The sequence below is a fragment of the Aptenodytes forsteri genome, unplaced genomic scaffold (assembly GCF_000699145.1).
Source record: "Aptenodytes forsteri isolate BGI_AS27 unplaced genomic scaffold, ASM69914v1 Scaffold193, whole genome shotgun sequence".
NCBI classification, from domain to species: domain Eukaryota; kingdom Metazoa; phylum Chordata; class Aves; order Sphenisciformes; family Spheniscidae; genus Aptenodytes; species Aptenodytes forsteri.
In genome coordinates, this window is record NW_008795405.1 from 17,205,856 (window position 1) to 17,226,506 (window position 20,651).

Genomic DNA, 20,651 nt, shown 5'->3' on the forward strand with positions numbered 1-20,651 from the left:
CACTCCCTTGTTTCGGATGTGTCAGCATAATAAAGTTCAAGTAAAATTGATTCAAGATTATTACTCAGTATGTGTCTGTGCTTCCATTGCTGGTTTGTTGGGGTTTTCTTACTCCGTTTGTCAGCTAGCAGCATTAATTAAATGTAATTGTTTCCCCATATTTAACATGGCTTACAGTCAAAGGACCAGACCACAACAAAGCTGAAAGCCATTTGTTTGGCAGACTAAGGATGTTTGTCTTTGCCTAGAAACATTTGTAGAGCTCCTGTTGATGGAAAATGAGCTGTTCAACAAGTTGGGAGTAGTTTTTAATCTCAGTATTAGAAATTAAACTGATAAGCACTGTTTTCAGCTGATTGCCTTTATGGTCTCATTATGACAAGTAAGTTCCTAAAACCAAGAAAATTATTTTCTGTATTGAGAACCTTCACGTTACGTCTTCTGATGTTACACCTTCTTCTGCACTCCTGTGGCAGAGAACCTCAGATGTGTGGGCTTTTACCATACCTGGCTGTTTGCAGTGAATTTTACTGTGTGATGATAACTACCACTTCATTTGCTAGAAGTTGATGCACATAATATTTTTGGGGAATGAAATCTGGGAAACCTTTTTTCAGCATACTGTGTGAAAGTTGTATGATGTTTTACATTGTGTTCCTCTATCAGAAATAGACTATAATGCATAATACAATGTCAAGCATTTGCAGATATCCCTGTGGAAGTTGCTATCTGTGTCAAAATGCCACACATAACATTTAAACTGACTAGGGGAGCACAATCTGAAGTGCATTTATCTAACTAAAATTGTAATAAAGAATTTGGTTGTATCCTATTCTCAAGTATTTTTATTTTTAATTTCCTCTGAGACAAAAATAGTCTTTTTTTAAAAAGCTTATTTCTAGTCACCCACTTCAACAAATGGCTCATATGTAGAAGCTACTTTTTGACATGCTTCATTCGGGTTAGTAATACAGAGTAGTCTTGTGGACCAATGTTCTATTTAGAGCAGCCCAAAATGTGCTTATGAGCCTGACTTTATCACATTAGACCATAAAAGTGTACAGTGTACAATGGAGGAAGTAGCTAGCTCCAGCCAAGTCAGCATACTTTATTAAAAAAAAATTCGCGTAATGAATATATTAATTTACATGATGATATTGTGAATTTTAGCCTCATTTTTACTGTCTTATTCTATATTGCCCTTGATTGACTGTTCTTGTTTGGTGGCACCAATTATCATTGCCTGTATTCCCATACTTAATCCTATGAATTTTTTTTTTGTTTGTTTGGTTTTTTAGGTGGGTGAGGTGATGATAAATAGGCTAACGGCTGAATAACAGCCAAGGTCTTCATCTGTGCAGCAGTGGAGTTGCCCTTTATCTGAGTATTGGGGGTGGAAGATATCAACAATCAATTGAGAGCGAATTAAGCAAACTGTCTTCAAAACTTTAAAAGCTGACCAGAGCCTTTCAGTTATATAAGTTGTGATTAAAAGTGTTAATGGAGTATTCAGAATATATTATACATCAGTTCAGCTGAACTGAATGAAAAATAAGAAAAAAATAGCTATAGAAGCAACTGCTTTTAAATTTCTGATGATCAGAGAGAGATGGTGAAGTAGTCTACCTTGTCTAATTATATATGAAAAAGCTTCAGAAATAACATAGTTTAAAAAAAAAAAAAGGCAATTTACTTACCTCTCTAGGGGAAAAAGAAAACATGCATGCATAGTTTTTGAAACTCTGTTTTTCATGGCCAAAAATTTACTCGATCAATCAATCCTGATTGCATTTAAGCAGCTTGTCATCTAGCGAAGTGTCAGGCATAGACCTGGATAATGATAATAAGATAATTAAAAGCATTTGGAAAACTGTTTGGTTTTACTCTGTGTTCAGGTAGTGTGCCATTCACAGCCGTGGCTGTAGCATGGGGGAGAAGGTCTGTTGGGCAGTGCAATGAGGATTGCTCCCCAAATCTTAGCCTTTACAGAACCATCAGAAAGCAGCGAATGGTTAGAACAACTGGTCTCCAAACTGTGGTATTCCCCCCCCCGTTTGTTTATTTTAATCCCACCCCCCACATTTTCTTTTATTAAAAGACACAAAGGCACAAGGATTTTGTTTTGTTTTGACTCTTTGGTGGTTTTCTGTTTGTTTCCTGTTTCACTTTTTTTTGCTTTTATTGAGTAAGTACACCTACAGATTTTTGAGTCGTTAGTAATATGTGTAGACATATTAAATGTCTTCACTTAATCTGAAATCTGACCTGAGGTAAATCTTGCAGCAGCACTTTTTTTCTTCCTTACTGTTAATAACAATGCTGTTATCTCATACTTACAAAACTCTTTCTTTTTTCCCATGTCTGCATTCCTGTGGAGCTGTGGACTTTTGTTCTGCTTCAGTCTCTTTACATTAAGTTCAATATGATCTGTTACGTTACCGGTATTCCTGTAGAAGTTGGTGTTAGGTTTATAATAAAACCCGCTTTTTGAAGCATGCTGTTAGAAAGTAATCCACGCTTAAGAACGTCAACCCTCTGGGGTCTTGGGCTGGCATGGGGGGAGCTGCAGAGGCAGAGCAGCCACGCACTTGACTGCCGTATAGCGTACTGCCTAAAAAGATAATTCTCTGGGTTTTCCGAATACACTAGTATTTGCACTTAAAGTTTTTTTTGTAATAATTTTTTATCTTGGGTCTTTTCTGGGAGAAGAAGTGGGACTACTTTTACTTCATCTGCTATCAACCAACTTCATTAAAAGCAATGTTTTATATTGCAGTAACGATACCTGTGGCATTTCTAGTATTACACTTACGGGTTTATGTGCATCTTTTGTCTTTTGCAGAAGAGGGTTTTCAGAGGTGAAAATAATTAACAGCTGATCAGTAATAGACTTTGCTTTCGTTTGTGATTTGTTAAATGTTGTCCAGTTGCAGGAGGACAGAGTTTACTCTGTGTGACAGGCAAAGTTGAACTCTTTGGAAATAACTACTCAAGGAAGACCCTCCTCGCATGGGTATTGGTGTTGGGGAGGCGGGGAACAATATCCTTACAATCAGTATATGGTCTCTGGGTGCAGCACTGTTGATCTAATGTGATGCTGCAGTTTGAAATGGGCAGTTGTACTCCCTCACCACCCATCCTGCCAAAACAGATGTGCTGGGGTGGGCGAGGGAGCTGCAACAGAATACTTAGAGATGGAGTGTTTTTATTTGGGGGCAGTTGTGTGTTTCATGAGGTTTTCTGTTAAATTCATTCCTGGACCTTGTGCGTCAGTCTGGGTTAACACCAATGCTTGCATAAAGGGAAGCAGTACGATCCTTTTGCATAGGAAGGTGAATGGTGAAGAGGGTGGGAGCAGGCTGATCCCTTTGAGACTGTACCCTTGAAGTAATGGTGTTTCTTCTGTCTGCTGGGAATTGTTGGGTCAGGAAAACACTGTTTGTGTTCTGCCCTATTAATTTTGGCAAGTACATTCAGCGTGTTGTACTGGCCAAACAGGCTTGGAGGGATGGATGTCTGGCAGTGAGAGTCAGTGGAGCTGCAGTGACAAACCCAGGACTAGATGCTACTGTGCCTCAGTTGCCTAGCAGGAGCGCTTCTGAAGGGCCAAGGGGGAGCCTTGTCTCTCCATCTCTCCTTAAAACTTGCTCCTTGCTGGTGTAGTTGGATAACACGCTTTTTGTGATATAAGCAGCTGATTTTTCACCTGTGAGCTCCTGTTGTAGCACAGTAATTCCATGGCTTTAACAAAGTACCGAAGAGTGATGAATTCATACCAGTAACATACTGCAGTGGTCTTCAAAAGGTGCTCTGGTGGGGGTTCACGAAACTTTGGAAACAGTATTTTCTGTGAAGGGGGTGAAAGATGGTGTGAGATGTACTGGCCAGCAAGAAGCTGCATGGCCCATAGTGGTCTTCTGGCCCCAAAAGTCTGCGAATCACAGAGCTAAGATCACTTCTTTCCTGAGCTATCTGGAGGCCTACGTGGGTGTGTTCAGGTTTTTGAGGGTTGATTTGTTTGGGGAAGGGTGTTAAAAGAAGCGGGCACTTAACTCTTCCCTCCAATAAGTGCTTATTTCATGAACTTCATTGAAATGCTAATAGTAATGTTTGCCCTTTGTGTTTAAAGAAGTATGACAAAATGATCAGGCTTTAGGAAGAATGGGTGTTACCTATTTCATTAACTTATTTCACGTTTTATGTTTATTTCAGCTCTTTAGAGAAGTAAGAATAATGAAGATCTTAAATCATCCAAATATAGGTACCTTGTTTCTTTCACATAATTTCCAACTCTGGAGAAATTTTAGCTTTCTCACTGTTCAAATTATTGTGGTATGAGTTTAAAAGATGATTCTGCACTAGGGTGTTAATTTACTGTAAAGTAGCAGTAATAAATACTTCTTCAGAGCTGTGTGTTTAAAGAAAAAAACAAAACAAAAAGCATTTTGGTCCCTTTGCACAAAACTGTTATTTGCATAGCTAACTGGTAATTTTGCTCCTTTTGAGTATAATATTGATTTTGACTGAATTCAGGCTCTCATTAAAAATAAGTATATACCAAAACCAAGAAGTGGTCAAGAAATTGTTCAGGATTGTATATGTAAATGATGTAGTGTTGTTACGGGACTGTCAGCAAACTGACTGATAACTCATTTGTCACCATGTATGCCAGTTCACTGCATAAAAATGGCTATTGCTAATGCTCAAATCTGTGGAAGTTCTGCTTAATGTAGTTGCTTTTCCCATGTAACAGAAGCAAAGTATTGTTTCTTGAGAAAATGTTGTTCTGTATGAGTTGACCAAATGTGTTACAGTATTTTCGATTTAGAAACATTAGACAGAAAAAGCTACTTTAGAGTCTGATATTGTCAAGCAGCAAGCAAATAGGTTGTTTTTTTTTCCTCTGACAGAATTCTCTGTGGGGTTGACATAATACTTCTGCAACTAGTTAACTGATTAATAAATGGCTTTCTTTTCTAGTGAAGCTATTTGAAGTCATTGAAACTGAAAAAACTCTCTATTTAATAATGGAATATGCAAGTGGGGGTAAGTACCTCTCTGCTGTGATGACACATGTAAACAAATTGCCAGGTGGGAGAAAACACTTGTTTTCTTGTTTTCTTTCAAGTTTTGCGTTCTTTTTCAGCAAATATTAATGTCACGGTAGCGTAAAATCTTAAGCAAAATCTTTAATATTCTCTGGGACTTCTTTGGGCAACATAATTAATTAAAACTTGTAAAACCAGCTTCTGAACTTATTGCAACTTAGTAACATTTGCTTTGTTTTCACAACTCAAATTTAATGGGAATCTTTATTCGGCCATCGATTGTTCCTGTCCATAACAAATGCCAATCTTCTCAATTTATTGTATTCAGCTCCCTACCTCTGGTGTCCTATTTTGTATAAGATATTTGGTAAAAACATGTTCAGATGAAACATTTCTGTGTCTCTTTAACTGTTGCTTTCAAAAGCACGAATACTGCAACTTCTGTTTTTTAGATGTTGATGGCATTTGATGTATCTTAATCACAGACCTTCTGCTGTCAAGAATTGTTAGGCTTAGCCTTATACCATTTTAGGAGGAACTTAAACATTTATTCCTGATTGCAGAGGGAGGGGGAAAAAAGCACACATCATGCAATGTCAGATATTTTCACCAGTGCTAGAATTAAGGTATTTGGTCTTAAGTTACTCCTTGCTGGCTAAAATCTAATAGCACTCAGTTTGTCAATGTGACCTTTTAGCATCAGCAGCTGGGAATCTCAAATAGTTAAGGCTTTTCTCTACTTTTGGGAGGGAGATAGAGACTTCTTTTCAGAGAAAGTCAGCATTGAATTCTGACTCTGATGTTAGATTACGTGAAGTTTAATGAATTATTATAAATCAGGTAATGATTGTCTACCTGCCTACGTTTTCTTCTAGCAGCTCCCTAAATGCTCAGCCACGATTTGTCTAAACAGAAACAAAGTTGGTAAAATACCGTTAAAATATTGGCTAGTACAGGTGTTTGTGGAGGCATCTCTATGCTGTTTGATGGTACTAGACTTAAAAGTGAAGTCCTATTGCCATCTAGTGATTAGCTTCTAGGAGGTAGAAGGACCAGTGGTTATCTAAAGCAGTGAGGATCTTTCTTAGGGTAATGGAGAGATGGATACTGTACTGGTCTAAAAGGCCGTGAGCAGTACCGTTTGCACGTGCCATGTTGTGCAAGACAGGAATGGCTGGTAATTTCAGTGGCAGGCATCAGTTTCCCATATTTCCTTTTTATCAAGATACTGGTCACACATGGTGCCTATGAACTCTGTGGCTGGAGGATGAAAGAAACTATTGCTACAACTGCAACACTTTGCATAAATTGGGGATAATTCTTTCTCTGGTATCATTTTCCCTGAATTATGAAGAAGTGTTCAGGTTTGTTCCTTCAAGGTTTTTGAAGAAACAGCTGTGAAATACAGCTGAGAGTTATCTGAGTTGAGTATTAAATAATACAGTACAGGGGGAAGTAAGGCTATTTTGTAGAAAATCCTGACATTCCTTCAGATTGCTCAGTTGTTGCTTTTCCTGCTGTATGACTGGGTTTTTTACTCAAATTTGGTGGAGTTGCTTCTTTTCAAAAACAAATGTGAAGTTACTCAGCTCTTCCCTTGTGAGGTGGCTATCTATAACACCGTTTTGTTGCTCAATAGAGAATATTTAGACATTTGATCCACTTCTGAAGTTCTCCTTAATTTTGCATATTAGTGAAGAATTTTTAAAACTGCGTACTGGTCTGTGTTTGTAGGAGTTCTTATGTATGTGACTATTGGGTTTTAGTAAAAAAGAATCTCCCATGCTCTCACAAACATGTCAATGTTTCATGGGCTAGTTGGCTGCACCGTTGCAACTACAGTGTTGCTCAAATGTTGTAGTCTGTATTGATGTGCTATAAAATGACTGGATTGATTAAAGGGGGAAAAAACCAAAGCACAACAGATCTTTAGTACTGCTTTAGTAATCGCCTTTAGTCGTCCACAGCCATACAACATTGGGCTTGTTCAGGAGTAATCCTTCCCAGTGTGTCTTACCGATCTGATGGTTGTGTGATGGGTCAGTGTGTCCTGCTATGCTCATTATTGTGACCTACCTTTTGGTACCTCTTCCAAGCCTAGGTTAAAGCTAAGATTTCTGATTTTGGCTAGAACTTTGTGCATGTGTATGAAAGCGAAAAATTCTAGTGGTGGTATGACAATATTTACAAATATCATCAGATGTTCTCGTATATGAAGCTTTTTTTTGTGGGGCAAAAGAAATCCTTTTGAGAAAGTCTGTGAAGTGGTACGTGTCATCTTTATTTACAAAACAGTAGTATGCTGCTCAGTTTCTATTATAAATGATTGGAATGAAATGGGGTTTTTGTCTATATCCAGTCATTCATTAAGTCTTACTATTTTCTTGTATAAGTAAGATGGTGGTGTAGTAAATTGCATAGCAGTTGTGCCTTGTTCTCTTGAGCTAACCTGTAATCATAAACTTGAAATACAGTCATTTCAGTGAAGCTGCTGCGGGCAACTGCTAGAGAGGAATCTCTAGATTCTGAAGTTGGCATTAATGTATCTTGTTATTGACTTGTAGGGGAAGTGTTTGACTATCTGGTTGCACATGGAAGAATGAAGGAAAAGGAGGCTAGAGCTAAATTTAGACAGGTATGTATAACATTCCTATACAGCAGCCTTGAAATACAGTCATTTCAGTGAAGCTGCTGCGGGCAACTGCTAGAGAGGAATCTCTAGATTCTGAAGTTGGCATTAATGTATCTTGTTATTGACTTGTAGGGGAAGTGTTTGACTATCTGGTTGCACATGGAAGAATGAAGGAAAAGGAGGCTAGAGCTAAATTTAGACAGGTATGTATAACATTCCTATACAGCAGCTTCTCTGCCCCCCCCCCCCCCTGCTTTTTAATGCTGAAATGAGTAAAATGGCTGGCCTTTGCGTTTGACTTCTAGCAGTGTTCAGCGTGTTGTGGACTTGTAGCCCTGAGTGAGAAAGAACTTGGGTTACAGTAGTATTTCAAAGGGGTTAGTAGTCCATTCAGTGGTGCTAGTTTTCTTAGTGCTGTGTGCCAGGGTGTCCAGGAGTGCCAGAACACAGGGACTGCTTGATTTGGAAGTATATTCCATTCCAAAATTCATTTCCTCTGGTTTGATTTCATATATCCTTAGTTCAGCTGCTCTTTGGAAGTTATTCAAATGTAACAGGCTACAAACGCAGGCAGTGCATGTACCAGGCATCCATTCACATCCATCCACTTACATGAAAAGATGCAGTTTAATAGTTGTTCTAAAAAGTCATGGAAAAGTAATTTCTAAGCTTGTTAGTTTAGCTTTATTTATGATGGATAAACTAGCCGTGCAAAGATGTTGGCATTTCATTGATCTGTAAAAAGCATTTCCATTCTACAGTGAAGCAGTATTGAACATAACCAGATATTTTTGCATAACTAACTAAAATCCAAATCTCTGCTCTTGTAACATCTAGAGTTTCATTTGCGGATCTGACTGGTTTGCTATACTTTGTTTCCTGCTCTTGTGCAGAAATTTGTAAATGCCTATGTTATTTCCATCCCTTTGGTCACTTGGATAACCTAGATAATGTTGTGAAAAGTAATAAATATCAAAATTATGCTCCTGCTTAATGACACTTTAAAATAATGAATAGGGACAAGAGTGTTTTATTGAACGATATGTAGGGGTTTTAAACTGGTGAATTGTAGCAATGATGTGACAGTTTCGCTGTTGGAAGGGGAGGCTCCGATTGCTTCACTCCTTAAGTGTAGCCATACAAAAGTAGAAGAAATTTGACACAATATATGAGACTTCCAGGAAATTAATTAATGACTTTCACAAAATGCCTTGTAAAGAAAACTTTTACACTTCCCTAGTGTGGGTAGTGTGACTGAAAGGAACAATTTGGGAACTAGGAAACTGTGCCACAACTGTTTAGCTCCCTCTATCTCCAATAGTAAGAATTGTGTGAAAGCAATATAAACAATAAGCTCAAAAGTAGCAATGAAAGTAAAGAAAAATAGAAACGTATTTAACCCAACATAAGGAGGCAACAAAAGCATTTCTGTGAAATCCTTGTTCCTTTTTTTTCTCTCATCTCTCTAAACCTTGTATTTACCCTCTTTAATCTTCTGCAAAAAAACCCGACACACTAAAAAACAAACAAACAAAACAACCCAAAAAGAGCAGCTGCAGACTTCATATCCCCAGAAGTGATTTGTGGTTACTGGAGTTACACAGCTTGATAGTAAGGAAAATTTTTCTTCCTCTTTAACAAAATCTTACATGTGTTTTTAAAGCTGTTTCCCTCCCTTTCATAGTCCTGCAGGTAGAGGACTTTCCTTTGTGATTGAGGGTTTCTTGTATGTGTTTCTGTGCTGTGTTGGAGTAGATGTGATGGGTTGTGGAGCAGTCATTCCCATTTCAGCCGTCTCTTCTAAATCTCACACTGTTGCCTTGCTCTTTGTAATGTCACTTGAAGAGCTTCAGAGTAACTTGAGGGGATTTGCTGTTCTCTCTCAGATGTGAATGTTGGAGACTTCTACTGGTATGGTTCTCTGTTCTTTGTCCTCAGTTTCTTTTATCAGGAATTGTGTGGAAAAAGATCTTGGAGTAATTCCATTGAACTTGCACGTTTGTTCAATAGTTACCTATTTTTTTTCTAACAATTCGACTCCCCTTTAAGTGAAAACTTGTAGAAACAGGTCAAACATGTTTTACAGGCACACTTAGTGCTTAATTTTATGGGATAATGTGAGTAGTACAGGATATATGTAACTTCATTTTTTCAAAAACAAATGTGAAGGGAAAGCATTTAAAAGGTAGGTTACCTGCTGAGCTGGGTATTTGACCCATCAAGAGTTGATTTTACATGCTTCAGATTCGCAGCTTCAGTTTTCCGTTTGTGTACTTCGGTGGACTAAATGCTGTTTGTAAAGATATATAGATGGCCTCATTTGAATCCACTGAAATATACAGAAGTATGTTTTCAGTTTCTTCCTATAAGCCTTGCCTCCTGGTGCAGACAGCTGTGCTCTGTCCCCCCTCAACAGCTGACTTCCCAGCTACTGAGCTCAACCAATTTTAAAGGACCTTGATCTCAAAGATAGGAGGTCCTTGAGAGCTTCAAAAGCATGAGCGCCTGGAGAAGAAAAGAGAGAACCCTAGTATTAACCCGAGGAGAGAAACTATGGCACAAGCATATTGCACTTTGCTAGAGAAGAGCATGCATGCAGGATGGGTCAGGAAACTTTGGTCAGTGCTTGGCATTTATTAGATGCTAGGGCTCTGACTGTGGGACAGTGTCAAAGGAAGCTAGATCTTGCTGTGTTTACAGGTCATAATACTATTCATTTCACCTTACTGTAGTCCCAGAATAGTTTCGTATAGCTTTTAGCCGTTGTTGGAGGTAGAATGCTCTCTGTAGACCTTTTATCTGATTCAGTGCAGCTGTTCTTATGTTAGATGGGGACTTACGACATAATAGGGATTTTTTTTTTAATTCACTAACTTGTTTAACAGACGGTGGCTCTCTTTAAACTGAAGAAACAGTTGTGCCATGGTATTGCGCTTAGTTCTTACAATAGGTTGTAGTATATCTTGTTTTCAGATCATGTTTCTTCTTTCAGTAGATGTGATTTCTGGATCAAACACTTGTGTTTTATCTGAGGGGGCACTTCCTCTCTAGCAGGCAAAGAGCAGAATTTGGTAATTCTCCCCTCTTTGCTTGTTAAAAAAAAAAAAATTTTTTTTTTTGTCCATTTTGTTATGCATACTTAAGGTTTTTAGCAGGAAAAAAAGAATGTAAAAGACAGTGATCACATTATTCCAGTCACGCTTGACAGGGAACACAGGAGAGAGTACAAACACTAAAAATACAGCCATGCTCTGCAGTTCTCCATTTCAAGCTCCTTTTGTGCAGCCATGTGTGAGAAATTCAAATCCAGAGTGTTTCGCATTCTTAATGTCACCTCATTTTTATTCCCCTATTACAGGCTTCCAAGCAGTTCTGGTTCGATCTTACAATCCTTTTTCCATAGAAAAATCTGCCCATCTGGATAAGAATTAATGCAAAAAATGGGAAGCCAAGACTCAGGGCAGGGGGTCTCCCAAAATTGATGTGTGTTACTTCCCTCTCTTCCTCTACTGCAGCCAATTAGATCTGGCCTCCTTCAGTCTTCCCACTGTTTCCCTCCAGAAGCAGTTTAGAATTTTTAATGCTGCTAGATGTTAGGACAGATCTTGGAAAATAAAAAAATCCACAAAATGCCTCTTACTTGTATGTTCCAGTTAAGAAACAAAATACTCTTGGCACTGTGGAAGGGACCTTGAGAGGTCATTTATCTATCCTTTTGTCATTTAATCCTTATGAAGAATGGTTTTTCTGCCTAGAGATAACTTGTTCTAACTTGTTCTTTAAAACCTATGATTATACAGATTTTTGAAATCCCTCCCAGGAAATGTATTTCAATGCTCCAATTGTTACCTCTAGCAAAAAGGTCTGCTGTTTCTTTCCCTCTTCTCCCCACCTGCCAAGCGTCAGCAAATTTCTCACACTCAAGTAGGGTGGGGGTGAGGGGGCTGTCAATGGAAACAGTGATGGAAGGTGGAAGATGAGGGAGTCAACCAGTGCAGCCATGCTTTCTGCTATTTTTCATTCAGTTTTGACTGCTCTTTTTCAATTATTAATGTCATACACATTGCATTATTTCCCTTCCATTTAGATTGGACTCACTTCTGCAGTCTCTGTGCTATCCTGTTGCAATGCAGAGTAGTTCAAAAGCATCTCCAAAGGAAACTACTGATTGATCATCTGCTAGACATTCCGCTCTTAGATAGTCAAGAGTAAGAGCAGTTTAGGAGTGAGTGGTATAGTGCTGTGTCTCTGCAGTCCCGAATAAAGCTTAAGATGTTTGTCATGCTGTCAACCTTGGAAGCACCTGCAGAGTGAGCTTGTGACTGGCTCTAAAGTAATGGTAGCAGAGAGGAAAGGAAGGAAAACCAAAAGGATGGTACAAGTGCTGGCATGGGAGTACTTTGGCAGTTTCAGTTACTAAAAAGCTGAACTTGGAGTCTGAAAGAGGGATCCAATACACAAAGGAACAAGCAAGAACAGAATGAAAGTGTAGGGAATGGAAATATTTCAACTTTTCGTAGACTGCTTGGTTTCTAAGGTGGCATTTTGCGCCTGTGTGATTCAATAATACAGGGGCACAAAGATCGTAACATTGGTGCTTAAGTTTTGAATGCAAAATTGACTGGTAGGTCAGTTCTTTGACCTACCAAGAACCTTATTTTCACCTACTCCAAATACTGAGGAGGAGAACCATTGCTTCTTTACCAGTACAGGAGGATCCTTACACTAAGCTGGTGGTCTGATCATGAGTTACTTTTCTAACAGTAATGATACCTCATCTTTCTGTGTTGGACATCTTCTTAATCTTGAACGAAGAATGAAAATACATTCATTTAAGCGTAGTTATTACATTAAATTATTTTTATGTGCAGTTCCACTTACTCTAAGAAGTCATAACATCTGCCTCAATTCTGACCACATGCACACAATAAAATGTATTTGACCGCATTTGTGATGCATGACAATAAAATGTATTTGACCGCATTTGTGATCATGTAACAAGACCTTATCCGGCTTTTCCATACATGCAGAGTTCTGCAGCGATGCTTATGACTCTAAAGCAATGTACTAGGACACTGTACTGTGTAAATAGCTTATGTAGTTTGCTATACAAAGCAGGAAAAACTTAATGATATTTGGAAATGATGATGGAAGAAATTATTCTGTTACACTTGAGAGACATAGAGAGTTTTTTCCATTGAGCTTGCTACTCTTGTACAGTATACAAAATACAATAAACCATATGCATTTAGACAGCAGACCTCTGTCAGATGCACAGTTGCTTCTCACTGCATAAGTTTTGACAAACAAGCTGTTTCCCAGTAGTTTCTCCAGTAGCTAAGCCCGTTTCTTACCCTTTTCTCTTCATGCTGCAGCATGAAAAATCACCTTTGGAGAGGGACTGGAAAACTTCAGTCTAGAGGGAAGGCTTTTATAGCTGTATACAGTATTGGAATGGAAATACTTCAGTAACCTTTCTGAAAGTCATTGCTTCTACTGATCTATAATTAGCCACACAGGAAAAACAAAATCCTCTTTCAAGTATAGTAGAAACCAAATAGATCAAATAACAAACACCTAAGTTATTTAACAGCTTTCCCCCAAATACGCTGGTCACTGTAGTAGTTGGTTATGTACCTCTGAGTGGGTAAGTACATGTCAACTTTAGTAGTAAATGTTGAACTTTTTGATTAAAACTTCTGTTTCTTTGAGATGTCACTTATATAATTGGGCTTGTTTTCTATCCAGATAGTATCTGCAGTGCAGTATTGCCATCAAAAGCATATTGTTCATAGAGATCTCAAGGTGAGTAGGAAAAAGTGTGTGAAGTGTGTGTCAGCTTCTGTACCTGTGGGTGTGATCTTTATTGTGCCGATAAAATGTAGTGTATAGTCAGCTTTCTGATTTTTTTTTTTGCATGTGTTATAGCAAGTTTTGAGGAATGTTTACAGTATAGAACCATTTTAAATAAAAGGAAGAAGATTTGTAAGGCTTTTAAATACAGAAATTTAATGGCTGCTGAAAGATAGCCTCTCACCCCGTGGTCAGATTCAAATCTGGTGCGGGTCAGTGTTAGCTGAGAGGTCTTCAAAAAAAAAAAAAGGTAGTTTGATAGAGGTATGACAAGTTTTGGTCTTGAACAGAATGAGTTACCAGTTGTGATGATGAAACTGAAGTATGGCTTCTTTGTAGCTTGGCATGAAATGGTATATCCCTTCTTTAAACTATGCCTTTTATATTAATAGTGTTGTCACATAACTTGTTCAGTGTATCATAGCTTTGTAACTTAAAATACAAACAAACAAAACCCAAACACCACCAACAAAAAACCCCACCTGAAAAAAAGTTTAAAGGTTATGTGTATTACTAAACTTTTGCAAGAATGCCACATAAAGTATGGATAGTGAGACTGTATCTTGTTTTCATCTTAATAGATCAAAAATACAAGTTACAATAGCTCAGGATGTGTTTCTGTGGAGAAAACAGATAGATGGTAATAACACAGTTTTCAGGTAGCATAACAGCTCCCATAGTCTGAAGCCATTGTGCAGAGATTTTTAAAATAGGGGATGTGTGAATGATGGACTAAAGCCTACCTAAATACCTTGCAAGGAAGGGAATGTTAACATATTTCAGCTTTTTGCATTTTAAGAATGAGTAAAACGGACAATAGCACTTTAAATCAAGTATTTTAAGTTCATCTTAAACCATTCTTTCTCTTCCAGGCTGAAAATCTATTGCTAGATGCAGATATGAACATTAAAATAGCTGACTTTGGTTTTAGCAATGAGTTTACAGTCGGAAATAAACTGGACACCTTTTGTGGCAGCCCACCGTATGCTGCTCCAGAGCTCTTTCAAGGGAAGAAATATGATGGACCTGAAGTAGATGTTTGGAGTTTAGGTGTTATTCTTTATACCCTTGTGAGTGGATCTCTTCCTTTCGATGGACAGAACTTAAAGGTGTGTTTTTGTAGAACATGTTGGGCATGTTTACCTAATGTTTTAAGGGATTTGCTGCTTACAACTTACTGTCTGTTGTTCTTCTGTTACCAAGGAACTTAGAGAAAGAGTGCTAAGGGGAAAATACAGGATTCCTTTCTACATGTCCACAGACTGTGAAAACCTCCTCAAACGTTTCCTGGTGCTAAACCCAACAAAAAGAGGCACTCTAGAGGTAATGGCACAAATAAGGTGCATCAGAAAGTTAGACTTATTTTGCAACTATATTTTTGAGCTGGTGCTAAACAACAAAAAGAGGCACTCTAGAGGTAATGGCACAAATAAGGTGCATCAGAAAGTTAGACTCTTTTGCGAACACTATTTTTGAGCTGTAAGGGGTTACAAGCCACCTGACTCCGGAGTTATTTTCAAAATGAATGTGAGACTACACTGCATATGTCATAGAACTTTTCCTGATGGTTATATTGTGGATTGCTGCAGTAATGGATGATTCAGCAGGGCATTTTCCACATTTTCTACATTTTCAAATGTGAACTGGAAGTACTGACTGCTAGATTATGGTGTGGTTGCCTTTTGCCTGCATTTTGTACCATCATGGAGGAGAAAGACCAAAACAATACTGGCTTCCATAGTCGAGCCTAGACCTACTAGACTTGTCAGAGTTGTTGCGCTGCTCCTGGTCTATGTTATGGGCTTTTAGCTTTCAGCTGTGTGCTAGAATACAGCTGATTGGGAAGCAGCTTGGCTTGATGTGCATTGTTGATTATCCTCACTGGAGCAAAACAAAACTGAGTAGGTGCTGGGGCCTGTTCTGGAAAAGAAAAAATAGAAAAGGCCTTAGTGTTTGGTAGATAGGGGACTTGTTCTTTCAACAGCTCGTTTTCTTTGCTGGTAAGTGTACTGTACTAACAAAACCCTTTCTTTTATAGCAAATTATGAAGGACAGGTGGATCAATGCAGGGCATGAGGAAGATGAACTTAAACCTTTTGTTGAACCAGAACTAGATATCTCGGACCAGAAAAGAATAGGTAATCAAGTATTTTTTAGAATATGATACTGTTTGCATGATGTGGGTGGTTTTTTATTTTTTCTTCCACTACTCTGTATTTGTTTGCCATTTGGAAAAAGTAACTAGTCTTTTAATATTGATATTTCATCAGGCTTATGTTCTCACACTTAATCGTTTTGTTTAATTCTTGAAATGTTCCATTCTTTCTCTTGAACTTAAACACTCAGCCAGCCTAAACATCAGAGTGTTTCTGTTACTTACAGAGTGTGTGTTTGGTTTTAGATATTATGGTAGGAATGGGATATTCTCAAGAAGAAATTCAAGAATCCCTTAGTAAAATGAAGTATGATGAAATCACAGCTACATACTTACTGCTAGGAAGGAAATCGTCAGAAGTAAGTACCATTCTTACAAATGCAAAGAAACAAAGGAATCAGAAAGTGTCCTTAGCAAAGTTACAAGCAAAAATTGTCAGTAACTATAGGCATTGCATTCCTGCACAAAAGTCCATTACACTTAAAATCACATTATTCTAATCATCAGTGTCGACTGTCCAAATTATGCTGTTTGTTTTCACCCTGATCTGAGTCAGTAAACTCTTGCCTTTAGGCTCCCCAAAACTACCCTGCTTGCTCAGCAGTTACTCCTCTGAAGAACTTTGTATGCCAGTTACTGTCCTGTCTAGTCTAGGAGCTCAAGTGTGAATGTGCCAGCTGTAAATATTTTAGGATAACCAAGGAGCAGGACTGATCAACCTAAAAAACTTCTTGCATTGTAGATTACCTTTCCATATGATGCTGAGAGGGCTCGGCATCAGTAAGCTGCTCTTGGTTCCTCTACTGGAGGAGTTGGTGTGGTGGCTTCTACTAAACGTATCCTCGCTTCCTGTTAAAATCTTAGAGAACTCTGAGGAGAGAGTACTGAAAGTAGAGATGGATTTTCTTTATCTGATTGTCCTTTGAGGAGCTGCAGATTCCGCTGAATTTCACCTAAGACAGTTGCACAAGAATCTAAGAGAAGTTGGGGCCTCTGAGCAACTTCCTTGCTGTCACAAAATTTCCTGTGTACCAGAGCCATCTTCCTTCTGCCTCCCTGTTACTGCTCCCATAATGTGGTGGATGTTTTGTTTTGTCTGAACTCCTTGTTTTAATACTCTCATTTGTATTGTAGTTGGATGCAAGTGATTCAAGCTCCAGCAGCAATCTTTCACTTGCCAAAGTTAGGCCAAGTAGTGATCTTAATAATAGCACTGGACAATCTCCTCATCACAAAGTTCAGAGAAGCATATCTTCTAGCCAGAAACAGCGGCGGTACAGTGATCACGGTGAGCAATTTTCATTTTCAGTGTTGCAGAATATAGTGATTCCAGTTCCATTCGGTTTCTGAATTTGTCTCCATCCCCCAAAGGTAAGGTGGATGACAACAGTGTAACTCAAAGCATGGTGGTTAAATAAATTACTGAATAACTAATTTTTTTTTTAAATTGGTTTTGTTATAAAGCCTTCAAAAACAGCTTCTAGAGGAATGCTGAATACACCAACTTAATTCTTTTATTCTGCCTTGTGTTGTCCCTTGCATTCCTGACCATGCTGGGAAAGTCTTGTTACACAAATTGAAGAGAATGTTGCAGCCCCCTCTTTCATGAAAAGCCCAGCACTCCTCCCCCATGCTCTTGTATGTCTGTTCAGCTTTTGTTTTCTTTTGACACTAGTAGGTCAGCTTGTGTCTAAAACTTGAAGAAATGTTGGTTTGCCAATATTTCTTGTTTCCTGTTTCCTGAGGGTAGTGTCACTCAATTGTCCTGCGGGAATTAAATTTCTAAAGATCAGTGACTCAGACAAACTTAGAACTCTTCTGCTTAATGAGTGTGCAGGATAGTAGCTTAGGGTTTTCTAAATACCTTAAACATCTTTCTAAATACCTTAAACATCTTCCTGCCCAGGAAGCTATTTTCCTCCTCGTAAAAGGAGTCTCTGTTTAGGTCTACTTTTAAATACCTAAAGTGCATTCAGAGGTTGCTTTCCTCGGGGAGTCTCCTGGGGTGATGGTTATTGTGTTTTGTGATGCTTTTTAATATATTTTTCTATATATATGCATTTTTATATGTGTGTATATACGTACACTTTTTGATTAATTGTTATTAAAACACTAACTACAAAGGTGATGTATCTTGATGTAGCCTCTTCTGAGAAGGTGTAATTGAGGCAGCAGAGAACACAATCCTGACATCCCCACAGGCTTTTCCCAGTGTCCAGGAACCTATTAAAGCAAGAGGGAGCTTGGGACTGTTGAAGGAGCTGCCTCATTCTCAGGTGTTCCTGGCACACCTGGGGAGGCTGGTGGCAAATGGCCACTGCTTCTGGGCTGTTCCAGGAGCGCGGTCTGCCGGCCATTAGTGCCACTGGTGGTCCAGGGTTGTGTCACCACGTACCTGTCTCCGGAGCCCAATTTTATCAGAAATTGGCTTGAACAGCATGTGCCAGCTTTGTGCTAATGAAGGATCCTCTGATTTGAATGAGAGTCAGTTAGATTCTAAAGGTTTTTTCCTACCAAGCCAAACCAGTGCCAGTACTCAAACACCAGAAGACTCCATTAAATTTCTAATTCTTTCATGGAAATCAAGTAATATACTCACCTAATGAATTCAAATAATTGTCTGTTATTATGGCACTCCTGTCCTTAGCAAGGTAAACAGAAGAGAGTTACGTATCTTTGAATTGTGATAAGGGGAAGCCTTACTAGAGTTGACTTGAATATCAGATCTGTCAGATTTTATTACAAAATGGGGGGACTTGCTTCAGGGTGTCATGTCCGTGTGTTGCCATCACCTCTCTCCCGTCCCCCTGACCCTTAAAGAGGCGGGAAAAGGAAAAAAAAAAAAAAATTTGGAAAGTGTTCTGTTTTTCACAAAATTTTGCTGTCTTCTGAAACATGCATATTTCAATAATTTAAATCATTACATTTTTGCAACTCTGGTATCCAGTGTTAATTATTTTGATTCTCCTGTGTGAATACATTTCCATTGTAGGGAAGAATAGCTACTGGACTTCTGAAAAGAAAAAATCCTTTTTCTGCTTCTTTTGTTTGTTTTTTAAGCTGGACCCTCCATCCCCTCAGTAGTGGCATATCCCAAAAGAAGCCAGACTAGTACTACAGACAGTGACCTCAAAGAGGAAGGAATTCAGTCAAGAAAATCCAGCAGTAGTGCTGTTGCAGGAAGAGGAATTGCACCAGCTAGTCCAATGCTTGGAAATGCCAGCAATCCCAATAAGGCTGATATTCCTGAACGTAAGAAAAGTTCGGCTGTTCCTAGTGTAAGTAGAAATGCTTATTTATCAAAACCATGAAATGTTTTTGAGGGGTGAAAAAGTGTTAAACCTGTGATTTATCTGTGGTGTTGGTTTTACTTTTCTCATCAGAGTAAATGTAGGTATCTCATACTCTTGCCTTTTTTTTTTATCCCCTGCATCAGTCAGCTGCTCAAGTTACTTGTTAATATTCCTGAAGTAGTTAGTGGGTATTAGTAATTAGCACTAGCAGCTGTTGGTGAACAGACATAATTTGGGTATAAAAAAAAATCATCAAAAGAAAAAAAAGAAATTGAACTCAAAGGCTGTCTCCTGAAATTTCATATGAGTTAAGTTATTTCTGATATCACCAACTGCTATTCTGTGGCCTCTTGTACAGAAGAATGAAACCTCTATTTGTATTATCCTATTTTAGTTTCATATGTTTAAGGAACCACCTAATCTTTGTTCTCAAACAGGCTATTCCAAGTCATAGTTATGTATATTAAGATTATCAAACAAATGTAGCTCTAAAAACTGTTCAAAGGTGTATTTCAACCTGTGTTTAAAAGCAGTGTGCCTGGCTTTTGTCCTTGTGGGCTTCCCCCACCCACCCCTAAACTCCAACAACAAAAAAAACCCCACTCTGAGGTGTATAACTAGTGAATTTACAGGGTTGAGCAGTAGGCAGTGAGCTGAAAGAAAGAAAATCCTTTGTTCGGTTTGGCTTTAACTTGTATATTTTGTGGTGCCTCCCTCTGAGGCAGAGTTGGAAATCTGTTTTCATATAATAACTCTTGGGTCTTGTAACATTTAATTTCTAAAACTTTGGGATTTTGTATTGAAAAACTTCCTTCTTTTCAGAAGAAATAACTTCCCAGTCCTTTAGTCAACTTGCAATGGAGTGATTTTTTTTTTAAACTTATCCCACAAAGCTGTTGTATTTGGTCATATACTCAGCACCATTACTTACAACAGATGAGAACGGAATTTCCTGAGCTCACAGCTTTTTGACAATCTGAAGTAAAAGAAGTAAAATAAGATTTGTTTTACTTTATTGGCTCTGTACTGTCAGTTGGCTCAGTGGCTGATAGTGACTTGGCTGGAGGATTTCAGTCAAAGAGATTCCTTGGAAAGACACATCTTCTACTGCAGCAGCTGTTACTCATAAACGTGAACAAGAGCTCATGATTTTGGGGGACCCTTTTTTTGATTTTTGTGGTCCACTGCCCTTTCCCTTATTGGTTTTTGATCAGTCCAGAAATCGTTCAGATTTTGTTTCTTCTTACATGACAGTTTCTTAGCTACTGAGTCTCAAAATGGTAGGATAGTCAAATCAGTTTTGTCCTACATTGGACTTTACTAAGTATTATGGTAGTGCCTTATTCAAGAGCTTTGCATCACAGTTACAACATATTTTACATTTAGTATCTTTAGTATTTTGATCTGCTGTGCTGCACCACTCCCAAATCCTGGGGATTTATTCCAGTAGTCTTATTTCAAATTTTGTACTATTGTAGCTGAAATAAAATTTCAGCTCATAACCATCGGATACTTCTCTCTTCTGATTCAGTGTGCAACTGATGCAACTGATCTTTTACAAGGTGGTGAACATGGAATCAGACTTACGATGTCACTCAATTAATTGGTGTTTAAAATTGTCTCTGTTTATAGCTCTTCATGTCAGACTGTGCAAGCTCTTTTTTTTTTTT

At 38.3% G+C, this 20,651-nt stretch overlaps 1 protein-coding gene across 9 annotated transcripts in view; it reads left to right on the plus strand.

Moving 5' to 3' along the window:
* MARK3 (microtubule affinity regulating kinase 3) overlaps nt 1–20,651 on the plus strand; it is a 56,740-nt gene that overhangs the window by 14,052 nt on the left and 22,037 nt on the right. For 7 of the 9 annotated variants that reach the window (XM_009280866.2, XM_009280867.2, XM_009280868.2 and 4 more), the window contains 10 exons: nt 4,213–4,261; nt 4,981–5,046; nt 7,613–7,683; nt 13,429–13,485; nt 14,406–14,642; nt 14,737–14,856; nt 15,572–15,671; nt 15,935–16,047; nt 16,823–16,976; nt 18,749–18,966. In XM_009280866.2, coding sequence (XP_009279141.1) covers nt 4,234–4,261; nt 4,981–5,046; nt 7,613–7,683; nt 13,429–13,485; nt 14,406–14,642; nt 14,737–14,856; nt 15,572–15,671; nt 15,935–16,047; nt 16,823–16,976; nt 18,749–18,966 — 1,164 coding nt within the window. In that variant the 5' untranslated portion in view covers nt 4,213–4,233. Of the gene's footprint in view, nt 1–3,800; nt 3,806–4,212; nt 4,262–4,980; nt 5,047–7,612; nt 7,684–7,817; nt 7,884–13,428; nt 13,486–14,405; nt 14,643–14,736; nt 14,857–15,571; nt 15,672–15,934; nt 16,048–16,822; nt 16,977–18,748; nt 18,967–20,651 lie in introns of those variants that run through there. The other 2 variants (XM_009280858.2, XM_009280864.2) reach the window with 2 other exon arrangements.